The sequence below is a fragment of the Galeopterus variegatus genome, unplaced genomic scaffold (genome assembly GCF_000696425.1).
Source record: "Galeopterus variegatus unplaced genomic scaffold, G_variegatus-3.0.2 Scaffold558, whole genome shotgun sequence".
In the NCBI taxonomy this organism is placed as follows: domain Eukaryota; kingdom Metazoa; phylum Chordata; class Mammalia; order Dermoptera; family Cynocephalidae; genus Galeopterus; species Galeopterus variegatus.
Genome location: NW_007726669.1, coordinates 808,527 through 824,959, shown reverse-complemented (window position 1 = coordinate 824,959; position 16,433 = coordinate 808,527). Strand labels below are relative to the sequence as shown.

The 16,433-nt window shown below is 36.4% G+C and overlaps 1 protein-coding gene across 2 annotated transcripts; it reads right to left on the bottom strand.

The window, feature by feature from the left end:
• Window positions 1-1,845: 1,845 nt before the first annotated feature.
• On the bottom strand, window positions 1,846-16,119 carry CKAP2 (cytoskeleton associated protein 2). 2 transcript variants are annotated; one of them, XM_008570018.1, is made up of 10 exons: window positions 15,980-16,119; window positions 15,038-15,122; window positions 13,390-13,465; window positions 12,412-13,280; window positions 11,689-11,881; window positions 9,793-9,987; window positions 7,916-7,973; window positions 3,526-3,781; window positions 2,217-3,008; window positions 1,846-1,899 (listed from the first exon to the last, which is right to left on the bottom strand). In XM_008570018.1, exons 1-9 carry the CDS (start codon window positions 16,047-16,049, stop codon window positions 2,753-2,755), a joined length of 2,058 nt encoding a protein of 685 aa, XP_008568240.1. In that variant the 5' UTR covers window positions 16,050-16,119; the 3' UTR covers window positions 1,846-1,899; window positions 2,217-2,752. The 2 variants fall into 2 exon arrangements, with proteins under 2 accessions (XP_008568240.1, XP_008568241.1); XM_008570019.1 differs by having other exon boundaries at window positions 13,390-13,462.
• Between the last annotated feature and the right edge of the window lie 314 nt (window positions 16,120-16,433).

The window sequence follows — 16,433 nt, the reverse complement described above, 5'->3', positions numbered from 1 at the left end:
TAAAAACACATTTTACATTTCCTTTAACATACTTACTTAAATTTAACTATCCTACCTAACTTGCAATTTATTTTTGCAAGTGGTGTGAAGCAGGGATTGAAATTTCTTTTTCCCAAAATGTATAGCTAAATGACTCATAGCCATTCTTTCCCTATTTTGAAATGTAGTATTTATTATTTACTAAATTCCCATGAAGTCATAATTATTATATTGACCTATATCAATGAAAAGTTCCCCAAGATTTAATTCAAGTTGTAGTCATACATGAGGTAAAGTGCTATTTATATCTAACAGAGCAAAGCAAAACCCACAAAATAACCTCACACATACACACACACATTTATGTCTGGTATGTTCAATATACAGGAAAAAACTGGAAGGTTATCATACTAATATTGCATCTAAGAAGAGTAATGGTTAGAGTAGGACTTTAGCTTTATCTGTATTTGGATTTAACCACAAGAATATATTTGGATAATATACAACTGATAGGCTGTAGAAAACCCAGGTAGGAGTCTCTCTGCTTTTTCCCGGGTAGCTCTACTTCACTGTTCTCTCCATTGATTCTTTGCTTCTCAGCCCTCATAGGTGGTCACCCAGTGCCTCCTATTTACATACTATAGGTATAACTACATAGAAAAGACTCTCAGTCCTGATTCCAGATTCCTATGGAACGGTCTGTGGCATGTCCAGCTTAAGACAGGTGCCCGATCCTGGCAAATCAAGCAGGGGAGCAGCAGATAACATGGTACAAAATTAGAGGGAATTATCTCCATTTTACCTTTCAGAGAAGATTCTTTCAAATAACTTCTCCAAGGTCACACAACTTTTAAGGAAAGGGAAGGAGGACCTTGAGATTATGGAACACAGGTCTGTTGAACGCTATTGCCCTGTATCATGTCCCTGTATATTCAGCCTGGAACAAACCTAGGTCAGAGACCTGATAGCTGTTCTTAAGCATCAGAAAAAGAGTTAGACCTTTGACTGTAAATGTTAGAACCAGGACCATTCGGAGACAGATTTGCCCTCAGTTAAGGGAAGGGGGAAAAACACTCTAAGAAGCTTGTCCAAACATAAAAGTTTATATCTTGAGTTCTCTTTCATTGAGGTATTTCAAGCTATGCTATATAAACAAATGAACCATGTGATATGGATATTTAAAAAGCAAAGAGTTGGGCTGACTGGTTAGCTCACTTGGCTAGAGTGTGGTGCTGATGACACCAAGTCGAGGGTTAAGATCCCCTTACCGGTCATCTTTTTAAATAAATAAATTTTTTAAAAATGATCATCAATCTCCTTATCTAAAAATTTGCCTGATTTTTTTTTTTTTCACTTTAACAGAAACAATAACTATTTCTTTAGCTTGTTTTTTTTTTTTCCCCATGCTTTGTATGAACAACCCAAAAGAAGCCATTTTGAAATAAAGTTCAAGCTGTCATATACTCACCTTTTTTTATTTTTATGTTTTTGGGTTTTTGGCCACTGGCCGGTAAGGGGATCTGAACTGGATAGTGCGCCGCTTGGGAAGCGCGGCAGCGCTCCCACCCGAGGGTTCGGATCCCACATACAGACCGGTTCCCGCTCACTGGCTGAGCGAGGCGCGGGAGCAACACCGAGGTTTGCAATCCTGTTGCCGGTCCCTGGTCCGGTACGGGGGCAACACTGAGGGTTGCGATCCGTTGCCGGACACGGAAAAAAGACAAAAAAAAAAGAATACACTTGAGTGTCAAAAACCTCAAGTCAAATCTTACTGCAATGAATTTCAAAGGCAAAGTTCAAATTCATTCACTGTGGTTACTTTTCTTAAAATTATTTGTTGAAATAAATGTCATTGGAACACCATTATACAGATATTTTTATTGTATACATGTTAGGTATGCAGTTAAAAAAAATTAAAACCCTACTCTTTAGAATATAAGAATAAATAGAACGAGGCTTGCGATCCCGTTGCCGGTCCCCGGTCCGGTACGGGGGCAACACTGAGGGTTGCGATCCGTTGCCGGACACGGAAAAAAGACAAAAAAAAAAGAATACACTTGAGTGTCAAAAACCTCAAGTCAAATCTTACTGCAATGAATTTCAAAGGCAAAGTTCAAATTCATTCACTGTGGTTACTTTTCTTAAAATTATTTGTTGAAATAAATGTCATTGGAACACCATTATACAGATATTTTTATTGTATACATGTTAGGTATGCAGTTAAAAAAAATTAAAACCCTACTCTTTAGAATATAAGAATAAATAGAACAAAAATATTATACAAATGAAATAAACATAAATAAGACTAAGTGAGTGATCTGCAACCTTACTCCTATTACATAGTTTTTAAAGAATTGTTACTATTCTGTTTAAAGGCAGGGAAGTATATCAGAAAATTTTAAAACATGTCAATGCAAAAATACAAATTTTATCTAGAACACCTTATTTTCTTATAATGCATCATTATGCACTTAGATTTAGTAAAGTTAACAAGCTAACATTATGACGAAAACTGTTTATATTCAAGGAACAAAGTAAACTAGCTTACAAAACTTACCTATCCTAAAGAAAAACAGTCTGTTGAGATTGACATGGTAGGATCAGCTTTCTGATGCATAGAAGGGCAACTCCCGCTGTTAACATGAACGTTAATAAAGTAGCTCACTGCCATGAATGCTTAGGTACTTGGCCAACTCCCGACCTTAGAGAAATACAAAGCCACAGAAAACAAAACACCCCAGGACTAATGAAAACCCCATTCCTTATCAGAGCTTTATTTCTCTTCTGTTGTTTCAGTCTCAGAGTACATCCTGCACAGTGCTGTATTAGGGCGGCATACAAAAGCATCCATTTCACTCCCCAACTCTGTTAACTGTTCTAGTGAAGACACACAAGGATAATGGTCTTTTAACATATCTGGCAGTTGAGAAGTCTTCTCTTGAAGACGTTGAGAACGTCTCACTGGTGTTAGAAACTTCAGCTCTTTAAATGTAGCATTTCTTTCAGTGAATTGCATCTTCTTTTTCAAACTAAAAAAACACAAAATTATTCCCAGAGTTCAAAAACATGTTAACATTTTTACTTCGTACTTTTGTGCTGTTTATCATACTATAATTTGTACATTACAACCATGATTGCTTGTCTTATAGAAAGGGAGATACTGCAAGCTCCTTGAAGTACTAACTTATTCTCTTCTCTATTTGTTGTTAACAACTTGTATGTACACAGTAGATACTTAAGTATCTGTAGAATCAGCTAATTCCTCAATGCTAAGACCTACTATAACAATACAACCTATTAATATTGCACAGAGATTAAAGTAAAATGATATAAAATTTTGTTTCAAAATGGCAATATTTAGGGATAAGCAAAGTAAACACATTATTTAAAAGGTGAAATGTCCCAACGATATTCCATTTGTTTGAAATCTTTTCTATACTAACAAGTGGTGGTTCTAATCTGAAGCTATCTTAAAGATTTTTAAATGCTGTATTTATTATCTCAAAGCATGAAAACAAAACACAGCACATTACACTTTAAGTTTACCTTTGCAAGTATGGTGTAGTAGATACATTAAATTTAATTAGGCAACCGGCTCTAGTTTCTGTATTGGGGGTTTTAGCATCACTGGTTGTATCTTTTGTTTTGTTGTCTTGCTCTTTTTCACAATCTTGAGATACAACATTTCTATGATATTTTTTCTCCACTTCTGGTTTTCCTGTCTCTATATTAACACCTGTATCTTCATTGTTGTCTACTTGGATTTTTTCCTTGGTTGCACAAGCCTCCTTGATATTTTCTCCTATAGAAAATACATTTACAGATTAAGCTTTTGGCCAAATTTTAAGAACAAAATCAGAAGATATTAAAGTTATTCCTAGTGAACCAAATTTTCAAAATGAAAGAACCAAACTACCATTTCCTAACCATTACTTTTCCTAAGCAAATACTGCTGTCAACTATTATGTGTCACAGATTACAGATACAAATACAAAGAATGAAACCATTCCTGTCCTTCAAGAATGGTAATGTCCTTTTACATTCCATGGAAAAGACACACTTGAAAATAATTATATACTGAGATAAATGCTATAAATGAAGTAAGAACACAGGGTTATTGGAACCCATAAAAAGAAACGACTAACTTTGCATGTGACTAACTTTGCATGGGACAGGGAGATGGCTAGGGAAAGCTTTACAAGTGACAGTTAGGCTGGGTTATGAAAAATGAGTACTTGACATGACCAAGGAAAGCAATCTTGGTATAAAGCATAAAAGAAAATGGTCTATTAAGATACTATTAGGGCCGGCTCCATGGCTCAGTTGGGAGAGTGCGGTGCTGACACCACCGAGGCCGTGGGTTTGGATCCTTTATAGGGATGGCTGGTGTGCTCACTGGCTGAGTGTGGTGCAGATGACACCAAGCCAAGGGTTGCAATCCCCTTACCAGTAAAAAAAAAAAAAAAAAAAGGTACTATTAAAGAGCCAGTGTATTCAGAATATGGGGTAAGGAACAAGATGGGAGTGTGGGGAAGAGGTGATGTGCTCAGATACATAGGCATGGATTGGACTGTAATAAACTTTATATGCAAAGAGTCTGGTAAAAGTATCCTTGAAGAGACAGATACAATTAGTTTTGGTCATGGTAAAGGATTGTCAGGAACAGGAGGGAATGAAAAGTCACAATCTGTGATGGTAAGAAAACAAAGTTGCTGTAATAGCTCAAGTAAGTTAATTAAGTGGTCAGAATAGGAAGAAAGGGTCCAACTTGAGAAATATTTCTGAGTCAGAACTTAATGAACAAATTAACGCATGTCTTTGTCTGAAGGAGTGTGCATGTGTATTCGGGGCACCCCTTCTAGAATTTCTTACCTTAGGAGTCATTAATGCTAGAGAAGGGATGATGGGTATGGGGAAGCAGTGACGTAAGACAGAATTCAAAATAAAACATGTTAGATTTGAAATATTTTTGAGACATTCTGGTAAATCCATTGAATGGAAAAGACCTCTGGATTCAATTATTAAGAAAATTATTAGAGATTTTTACTGAGACGTTTTAATTGCATGAAAAGTGACTGTGGTTTTTTTAGTGAGTAGAAATTGAAGTGGTGAGAGAGGGAATATGGACGCATGAATTCAACAGATACTTAAGTGCCTAATGTCAGGCATTGCATTAGTGTTGGGAATACAATGGTCAGGAAGATCAGACACTGTTCTTGTCCATGAGTTTATAGTTTAAAAAAGACAAACAATTAAATAAGCAATCATGGGCATCAAATATTGCACAGGGGAAAAAAAAGGGTGCACGAAATGGGTGCATCTAGCCTAGGCTGGGAACACGGGGAAGGTATATCAGGGTAGGTATCAGGGAAGGATACTCCAACAAAGTGACATATGAATTGAGGTCCAAAAGATAAGTACCAATTAGGTTCAGAAAAAGTAGATTGCCTTGGAGAGACCTGAAGAAAAAAGATAGTATAACACCTTCTAGGAAATTAAAAAAAAGAAAAGAAAGAAATTCACAGATGTCGGGGATAGGGAGAGTGACGAGGAGAGTCTGCAGTCAGGACTTAAAGCAGATGAGTGACAGGGCATTTTGGAAGCAGTGCTAAGAATGGATTGGAATGCAGCAAGAAGAGAGAGGAAGGAAACTAAGTTGGGAGACTTGTAGTCCATATAAGAGCTATAGGTGATCATGACTACAGTAATGAAAGTAAGGATGGAGAGAAGTGGCTGGATTTTAAGAGATACTTAGGAAGTTAAACTGAATTTGATTGGCTGGGGAAAAGGGGTTGGGAGGTGGGAAAGGGAGTCAAAAATCACCCCAAGGACCTGGTTTGGACAACTGACCAGCACCATTCACTGAGACAGGGAACCAAAATAAGGATCAGGTTTACGGAAAATTGACGTGTTCAGGTTTGGATATATGAGTTTGAGGTACTCTAGGGACACCCAAGTAGTGATTTTATTATTTGTCTTGTGTTTCCCGCTTACATTTTGTTGCTGTTTATAAATAAAACTGATTTTAAATTTAGAACTTAAGAAAGCCAAGAGTTTATGAATAGCTCTTTTTTCCCCATCTAAAGACTAATAAATATTCTACTTGCTAGAAAACACTAACTAGTATTGTATTAAGGAAAAATAAGAGAGAGTAACTGAATCAGATTTAAATATAGTCGTCCCTTGGTATCCACAGGGGATTGGTTCCAGGACCCCACACACAAATACCAAAATCCAAGGATGCTCAAGTCCCTTAAATAAAATGGCACAATATTTGCATATAACCTATGCACATCCTTCCACATACTTTATATGATCTCTAGGTTACTTATAATTCCTAATACACTGTAACTGCTACGTAAATAATTGTTACACTGTATTTTTTAAAAATCTGTATTATTTATTGATCTTTCCTTCAAATTTATCTACCCGAGGTTGGTTGAATACAAGGATGTGGTACCCATGGATATGAAGAGCTGACTATAACTGTTTTGTCTTTCTGCGTATGTCTAGAACCAGTGGGAATTATGAGAAAGAAAGCTCTTTTTATAAAATTATTTCCACTTTGCTGCCTGTAGTGAAAAAAGAGACAGTTGGGTTATTCTTAAACTTTTCTCCTCCTTTTGTTCATGGTATAGTCCTTCCTGGGTTTCTCTCTCCCTAACCATTCCTCCTCAGGTTCTTTCATTAAATTTTACTAATAAGATCAGATCACATACATCTTCCATATGTTCCCCAGGGCCATATTAACAGTCGCCACAAATTGAAATTTTCCCTGCTGAACTGAGCACATCGCCAATAGAAGCATGACCTCCTTGAACACAGCATTATGTTAATATGCCATTAGTATATTTTTTTGTATTAACATGCAACCAAAAACTTATATAAGAACACTTAATTTAGAATTTCTGTAAGATCGTTGTTTTTAAAGTTTAGCATTTGACCTAGATCTTTAAACTCATTTTATGTACTAAAAATAAGGGTACTGTATAACTTACCTGGAAAGTAGTTTGGCAGCATATATTAGGAGCCTTAAAAAGTTCAAACTATTTGGCTCTTGTTACCTATATCTGAATCCAGAAAACGTTTCTCATCTCCATCTACTACCCCCAGCAAAGAGAATTCTTCAATGAACTTTTCTAGAGCATAGACTAAATCATAGAATTTAACAGGTGAAAGGTCTTTAGAGATCCCCTAGTCAAATTGCTTCATTTTTAAGACAGGAAATTAAGTCCTAGATAGGTAAAGTAACTTTCTGCTATGGACTAAATTGTATCCCCCAAAGTTTAATGTATTAAAAGCTCAATCCCCACTGTTGCAGTGTTAAGAAGGTGGGAGATCCCATTATGGTTACTGAAAGGTAGGGCCTTGATGTGATTAGATTAAGTGATCAAAGGTGATTAGATTGTGAGGACTTGTGCCCTAGTGAATGGATTAATCCATTGATGGTTTAACAGTGATCATGGGCATGGTTCTGATGGCTTTAAAAGGAGAGCCAATGAAGAGATTAGTCTCTCTCTAGCTCCACCAGCCCCTATGTGAGACTGAGTCACTGTGTAGAGTCACCACTACCAAGGCCCTCACCAGATGTATTCCCTGAACTTTGGACTTCCTGCCTCTGAAACAATAAGAAATAAATTCTATTTCTTTATAAATTACCATGTTTCAGGTATTGTGTTATATGCAACAGAAATGAATAAATATACTTTCATAAATACTCAGTGACAAACTTGGGTTTTGACCCAGATCTCCAAATTAAAAATTCTTTATACCACATAATGCCACTTTATCTCAGAGATAGGTCAACAGAAGTATGAGGAAAGAAACGACCTACATATTTTAAAAGTTAAAAAAGATAAAACAAAAACTAATTCAACGAAGAAATTTAAAAAAAATCACAATTCACTTGAAGGAAACAAAACAAGCTAAAACTTACCAAAATTAACTTTTTCTTGACTCTTCAATGTTAGCATATCTACAATTGTGTGTCGCATCTCTTCAATAGGCTTAATTTTTTTCATGAAGAAAGCAGACCCATATAAGTTTTATTTCTCAGACATTAACTAGGTTGTCCAAGTTGAAAATATTAAAACTAGTGATTAAAATTGCATATTTTAAAATAAGGCAGTCATTCTTTAACCATGCTTCTCAGAACACATTACTAAGACTGAAAAATGGCTGTCTTTTCTAATTTATGAAATAAAAATGAACTTGATAGAATTTTGTCACTTTGAAATGTTCTCCCATAATTATTCTTAAATCTTTGGTAACTATTGCTGCTTGCCTGATATGAACAAAACTATTGAATACATGGCAAATTAACACTATTAATATCTATTAAAGAGCTGATTATATTAAGTTTAACAACTACTTTTCTCCTTCATTTAAGTCCATGGTTATATTTTTGTTTCACATGGTATTAAATGCATCTCTGAACAGCTTAAGGTTGATCAGCCCAACATATTTCTTTCATTCAAATATTTACTAAGTGTCCATTATTTGTCAGGTAGTATAAGCACTTACTATGTTCCTTGGAGCACCATGCCTGCTAATACAAAATATTCAAGATATTACATAAAAAAGAAGTTCTGCTCATAGTCTTAGTTCCAGAACTTAGTCCCAAATTACTCTCCCATCCTGCTTTCAATTTTCATTCTTGTTTTCCAATTTGTGCTCTGGTGTCACATCCTTCTGTTTATATCACTACTTTCTATGTGAACCTTGGCTCCACTTTTGCATCCTAGCTACACTGCCATTAACTGCCTTAAGTGATACCCTTTCTGGTTCAGTGTAGTTCAATGAAAGGTTCACTCCCAAACCCATTAGATTCTGTCAAATATAATTACCCTTCAAGAAGGTGTTTTACACACAATAGCCATTGAGAGACTACCTGCTGAATATTCTGAAAGATGGCAATAAGTAAATATGTTTTAGGAAGATTTACCCACAAAAACAAAAAAACCCAAAACAAAAAACCCCCGAAAAATGATTTATTCTATACCTATGGCTTTGTGAATCAACAGACTAGAGAAGGTGAGAGATATAGTATCAAACCACTAATATTAGAGAAACTAGTTTATTGTCATTTCTATATGTAGGCAGGACCAATTTATACAGTGTATAAATATGAGTACATTCAGGTACACTCTTAAAGTGAAAGTTCTCTCACAAAGCTATCAGAGCATGATAACATTTTAGGTTAATTTAATTCCACTTGCTTTATATTAAGAGAATTATAGTATTAAAAATTCAGTTTCCCAGCAAATTTCCCAACTAGAAAACACACACAACGATATGCTGTACTAAAATATTCCTCACAGAAAGTTTCATTAAATTTATATTTTAGGTTATCCATTTTCTGAAGTCTGATTATCCCTAGTTTATAAGCTAGGGATACAAGGCTGAGAAACAGCTTTTATAACACAATCCTTGTGGCATTAAAACATTCATTACTTTTACATATTTAACATGATTTCATCAAGTTACTTTGTGATGTGTTCCAAAATAATTCTGAATAGTCTTTACTATAATAATGAAGATCAATAAATTTTAATCTTACGTATTGGGGGTTTTAGCATCACTGGTTGTATCTTTTGTTTTGTTGTCTTGCTCTTTTTCACAGTCTTGAGATACAACATTTCTATGATATTTTTTCTCCACTTCTGGTTTTCCTGTCTCTATATTAACACCTGTATCTTCATTGTTGTCTTCTTGGATTTTTTCCTTGGTTGCACAAGCCTCCTTGATATTTTCTCCAAAATTAACTTTTTCTTGACTCTTCAATGTTAGCATATCTACAATTGTGTGTCGCATCTCTTCAATAGGCTGAGCCCCTGCCAGAATGGCCTTCTCATAGATTGCAATAATATTTTCAATAGGACTTGTGACTGGTTCGATACGTGCAAGACATATCCAATACTTAATAAGTTTTGTGGCATCTGGAATATTTTTAATCAGGTCATTCAGTGTGACCAGTATTTCTTCTTTTGGGCATCCCTCATTAATCAGGTTCAGGCATTCAGAAAATGTGTTGTTTACTTTTTCAGTAAATAATCTTCTGCCATGGTAGTCCAGAAGGACCCAACTGGTTTTTCATTTTGTCCTTCAGGCCCAGGCTTGATAACTATTGAGTTAAGAGGGCTTTTCAACACTCTTCCTCTATCAACTTTCCATTCACTCAGGCGAGCTTTCCTGTCTTCTGAGGTTTCTTTGGGCTGAGCTGAACTACTTCCAACAGTTGCTTTTGCAATAGTATGTCTCCTCTGGTCAGTGGTTTTTGACTTTTCTATCAAACTGGTATTAGAAGATGAAGCTGGCCTGGCTACAATTTCAGATGCTATGCTTCTTGGTAGTGATCTGGAATATTTTTAATCAGGTCATTCAGTGTGACCAGTATTTCTTCTTTTGGGCATCCCTAAAACAGCAAGAAATAAAAGGTGTGGTATTTCTTAGCCTACAAACAATTAATAATTAAGCTTACTATAATTAAGATCAGTGATAAAGAGAAAGTTGACTGAAAGTTATTCATACATTCACTATTATCATCTTCGCTACTCTAAACTAATTTTGAATGGCTAAGAAGCAGCATATCAGCCACGAGCATAAGGTAGCAAAAAATAAAATATCTGCTGACATATTTACTAATAAACAATGACTAACACTTGGCTCTGAGGTTTGTCCTCTTATATATTATGGGATTCCATTTGTTAATACTTTTTGGAATTTTTGCTCATCTACCTAATGTTTATGAGTGAGAACGGCCCGCTGGGTTTTTTTTCCTTAATTGTCTTTGTCAGGTGGTAATACCAAGGTTAAAATGAATATCTGTAATGGTTTATGTAAGTGTAACATGCAGTTAAATAGCAGGGCAGAAAAACTCCATAGTATCAAAACCTCAACTGAGCAGAAATAAAAACAGAATCACAGTTTTCATGACTGTAATTTTCATTAGTCCTCAGAACCACAGAAGGTTTAAGGATGCTCATGAAGAGTGGAGTAGGGTTTGAAATCATACCTATATCAAGTTTTACTATAGATCTTACTACATACAGGTGAATGACCAAAGCAAGATTAAAGAGCAATCAGGAAATAAAGGAAACATTCTGGAGTGATTATTGTACTCTATAGGATTTTAATCCTAATAGTGAAATTCTACAATAAATTCAAGACCATAATGATGTTGGTTTAGATTAATGGGATTCTGTTTGAGATTCAGTTAACTTGTATTTAATCTGGGATAATAACGACTCACAATAATGCTATTATTAATAATTTCTGTTGCTAGTCTTTGGTAAAATATGTAATGAGTGGAAAAAATGATTTGTAAGTATGTTGAGAAAATTCAAGAAACAGAAATATTACATATGAAAAGTAAATATCCACCCCAGCCTATTCTATATTAACATCTTAAAGGAATACAGTATTTATGACTCAGGTTAAAAAAAACTCCAACAACCTAATTATCTCTTTGATGTATTAATAAGAACCCAATAAAAAAAGCAGTCAACTGAAGGCTAACAATCTCAATTAATGCATCAACAAATGAAGCAATATATCTCACAATTAATGTTAAAACAAAACAATATCACTGACATCACCTTGTTAAAAAAGATTGACAATATAATTTAATAAGATAATGTTTACGAAGGTAATTTGTAAACTATATAATGCTATACAAATATAAGATAAATACTCTACCTCATTAATCAGGTTCAGGCATTCAGAAAATGTGTTGTTTACTTTTTCAGTAAATAATCTTTGTTCATCTTCTTCTGCCATGGTAGTCCAGAAGGACCCAACTGGTTTTTCATTTTGTCCTTCAGGCCCAGGCTTGATAACTATTGAGTTAGGAGGGCTTTTCAACACTCTTCCTCTATCAACTTTCCATTCACTCAGGCGAGCTCTGTAGTTAGAAGCAGTAAATAAACATTACTTTGATATTTTTGATAGAACTCTGTTAGATAGAGGAAAAGTTAAAATGTATTTCAGGTCTTTAAGTAGCTCTACACTAGTGGCATATACATAGTTCACAAGTTTGAAGAAAAAGAAATGTTGAACATATCAAGGTCAATTATATGCTCAAAGACCCCAAGAATGCATTTTTAAATGGAGAAGTTGTAAAATATTTCCCAATTATTATTAAGCATTTAAACTAGAGGTTACAAAAAAGTAACCTAACAAAACACACTTAAGCACAATAACTTTTAGGTCATATTGTTGCACAATACAAATTTGCTCACATATGATAGAAGAGAACCCATGAAAGAAAATTCTAATACATTTGAGGAAATTACAAGCCAAATCCACAAATGGTACGCTACTGAAAACTTAAGGTAATAAAATAAAGAAAATTACATCTACTTACTTCCTGTCTTCTGAGGTTTCTTTGGGCTGAGCTGATTCCTGTCTTCTGAGGTTTCTACATCTACTTACTTCCTGTCTTCTGAGGTTTCTTTGGGCTGAGCTGAACTACTTCCAACAGTTGCTTTTGCAATAGTATGTCTCCTCTGGTCAATGGTTTTTGACTTTTCTATCAAACTGGTATTAGAAGATGAAGCTGGCCTGGCTACAATTTCAGATGCTATGCTTCTTGGTAGTACCTTATTTCTTTTTATGTCCTGAGAAGAACTGGTTTTAACACTAGACAAAACTGTCTTTGATTGTAATAATTCTTTTTCACCAGGCCCTTTGCAGATTGTAATGTTGGCAGTGGTTCTACTCATGCTTTGTTTCACAGTGTCCTTGGTATTATCACGGTGACTTCTAATAGGAGGTCGCATAAGTTGTGTCTTCTGAGATGTAGTGCTCATTAGTTTTGTGACAGCAGTCACACTGGAGGTTCTACCACTTTTCACCGTTACACTGCTGGTGTTTATAGGCTGAGGCTTTGTGGCTTTAGAGATAGTAGTAGGAAGTTTCTTTGTTGCTGCAGAACTCTCACCTTCAATATGTAGAGGTTTTCTAAATGAATTTATCTTAGACTGAACAATTTGGCCACGATAACACCCAAGCACAGGTTTCTTGGTCATATTGGCATCTTGCTTTGGCTTTTCTGTAGTCATTTGTTTCTTTTTACTATTGTTTTTAAGGTGAAATGCCTGGCTTAATGTCACATGTTGATCTTGGAGATCATTTTTAATTGGTAACAACTGCAGAGTTTGATTATTATCCTCAAAATTATTTGTGTCAATTACTATAGTTGAATTGGTTAATTTATTAGAAGGTTTTAAAGAAATACAATTTTTTCCCACCGTTGTATTACTTTTGCTCCCCGTAGGTCTATGGACATTTTCTTTATCAGCCTAAAAGAGTTATTTAAGACAAATCAATATTTCAGAACTCATTTCTTTCAGAAAGAGTTTAGGAAAGGGAAAGAAGGGACAATTTATGAGTGCTATGTCCATATCTTACCATTTTTGTTTTAAGTTTCAGAACTTTTGTCCCTTTTTGGACCTGGTCCTCAGACGTCACCACTCTCTGGACACTACTGCTCCAAAAAAGAAAAAAAGAATAATCAATCAATAAATCAACAAATCCTAAACCAAGGAGGTACACTCTTCAATTAACTGACTTCATAATTTTAAGATTTAAATTGAAGCAAAAAGTGAGTTGAGATTTATTTGTCCTCAGAAAAACTTTTAATAGTGTTTAATAATGTAAACAAATGGCTGAGGAATTTAAAGATATTTTCTTAAAAATCTTAACACTCTCTCCCCAATGAACTTGTAAACACTTGATAACCATATTCCAAATCATTCTTCTCTAGTCATTCAAACAAGTTTTCAAAAAACCTTTATTAAGTAACAAATTCTTGGGTCAGTTTTAATACTTAGTAACAAACTTACTACATTGCAAAACAGCCCTCTCAAAAAAAATCCAAAATTTACCACATATACATTGGCAGCTTAATTTATATTAGGATACGTTAAGAATATGGACCTCAGTTTCTAGGTGGTATTGCATTTAGACTGTTTATCCAAAGCAAATACTAACTATATACCAAGCATAACACAATGAATTCACTATCTCATTTAATCCCCAAGAAAAATGTCTTACTATCCCATTTTAATGTAGGTAAACACTCAAAGAGGTCAAGTAACTTGTCCAAGGTTAAATAGCTGATGTAGCAGATGTACAGATTCCAGCCCAGGTCCTCATCATTGTAAGATGCAAAGAGCTTGGAAGGATATTATTAGTGGTTATCTGTACAAAGTGAGGGGACCTTTTGACTTTCTGCTTCATCTATTTTCATGGGTTTTTGTTTTTGCCACAACCATATACTATTAAAAAGTTTTAACAAGCACAAAGATATTTCTGTGGAAGGTTGAGACTAAAACAAGTAATCTCCAAGCATTTGGGAGGGCCACCCCCTCCCAGAAGAACACTGATCCTTGATAAATTACAGACTCAGTAAAAAGTCTTACTAAATACACCCCATACTCTGAGTAAAAGCTTTCCTAAATTATACTGAATTTTGTAGCACTGTATAAACAATAATCAATAATCTGGTCTATAAACACACTTTGCCTTAAATTATTTTCTCTTAGAATGTTAATTAATTCATACCGAAAACGATCTAATGCTGCACCAATAATGTAGCCACTAGCCACACGTGGCTATTTTCTTTTCTTTTTTTTTGCAGTTGGCAGGTAAAGGGATCAGAAACCATGAACTTGGTGTTGTAAGGCTGCACTCTAACCAACTGAACTATCAAGCCAGCCCACAGGTCATATCGTTTTGTTTTTCCTAAACACGCGGCTATTGAGCACTCGAAATGTGGGTAGTCCAAATTGAAATGTGCTAAAAGTGTAAAATATACACTAGATTTTGAAGACTTTGTACCAAAAAAGGATGTAAAAACTCAATACTTTAAAATATTACATGTTGAAATAACGATACTGGGAGTATAGTGGATTAAGTAAAATGTTATTAAATTTCATCTTTTTAAAAAACTTTTTAAGTGGCTACTAGAAAATTTAAAACTACAGATGTGCCTCACATAACTTTTTTATTAAACAGCTCTGATATAATTGTAGAACTGAAATAAACTTGACCTCACCTAGATAATATCTGATTTTCCTGTCTGTATGCAAAAGAAGTTCCTCTTCTCAATAGATTTTCCTTGATTTTTTGTCTTCTTTGCTCTAAATAAGAAAAGGAAAGCGCTAGAGTCAATACTAGCTAACACATCAAATAAACATCAATATTGCTAACTAAATATTTTTATTTTGAACACTGTTCTACGTGAGATCACATCTCTACATAACAGAAAATTACCCAATCCAGTACTGCCCTTTAAAAATAATCCCATTGTTAAGAGACTGTTATCCTAAAAGGTCCCCACAACGATTCTGCAGAAGAATCACATTCTACACTGAAAAATCTGGAGAATATCATTTTCAACATACGGTTACTGAAAGCCAAGCTTTAAGAAACTAAACGGTGGAGAAGAGACACAGGTTCTAATTTACCAGACTCGGGCTGGGTGAGAATTTGTTTCCGCATGGGTAGAACAAGGGAATAACAATATTATTTCTGAAGACCCAGCCAACCCTAGGTTTCCACAAAGTCGAACGCGTTAAACTGGAAACATCTGATCAGGAAAGTCTACACTCCCAGAAATTCTCTCCCGATACTGGAGGCGGGAAGGCCCGGCGCAGGCGCAGTGGCCCGGGCGCCCGCGCAGCCCCGCCCCCGCGGCCCCTAGCCCCGACACATCCCCTGGCTAAACGGATTTCTCCACGGCAGGCTCGTTCGTCTAGGCCGCAGTTAGCGACCGCACACCACCACAGAGCGGACACTGCTCCTCTGACCCGTTCCACACGTGCCATAAATGCGCTGGGCGAGGTGGAGCGGCAACCAGGGTTCTCCCACAACAGTCAGGGTGAAGACGGTCAGAGGACCGTAGGCCCCGATCGCTGGGCCCACGCCCCGCGCCCCCGGAGCTAACGAGCCGTCTGCCGGCGAGAGCCACTCCCGCCTCCGCCCCGGCAGCCGTCACCTCTGAACGCGGACTGGGCCCTCTGACTCGGGGGCAGCTGCAGGTCTCGGGTTACGGTAGGAGTGCTCATCGCAGCCTGCGGTCAGGGGAAGCGTCTCCGCTTTGAGTGCCTGAGACTCCCTCAGACCACACCCGCCGCACTCTGCGCACGCCGTGGGCGCTCCGGGCAGTGACCGCGATGTTGGCGCCCTCGCCGTTTGGCGCCTGCGTAAATTGAATGGGCCAATGGGCGCAGGGGGGCGGAGCCTGGGCTGCGGTTGCCGGGCGTCTGGCTTCTGCCCTGACCAGTTCCGGTGACTCAGGGCTTTCAAACCTAAACAACGCTATTCACCCTGGACGCGCAACGTGGGAGGACTCAGCCTGCTAAATTCCTGCTATGTAGCAGGACTAGAGTCGACAAAGAGCCGAAATTTGATACATTTTCAAACGCTTACTGTCCATTGAGGAAAGCAGA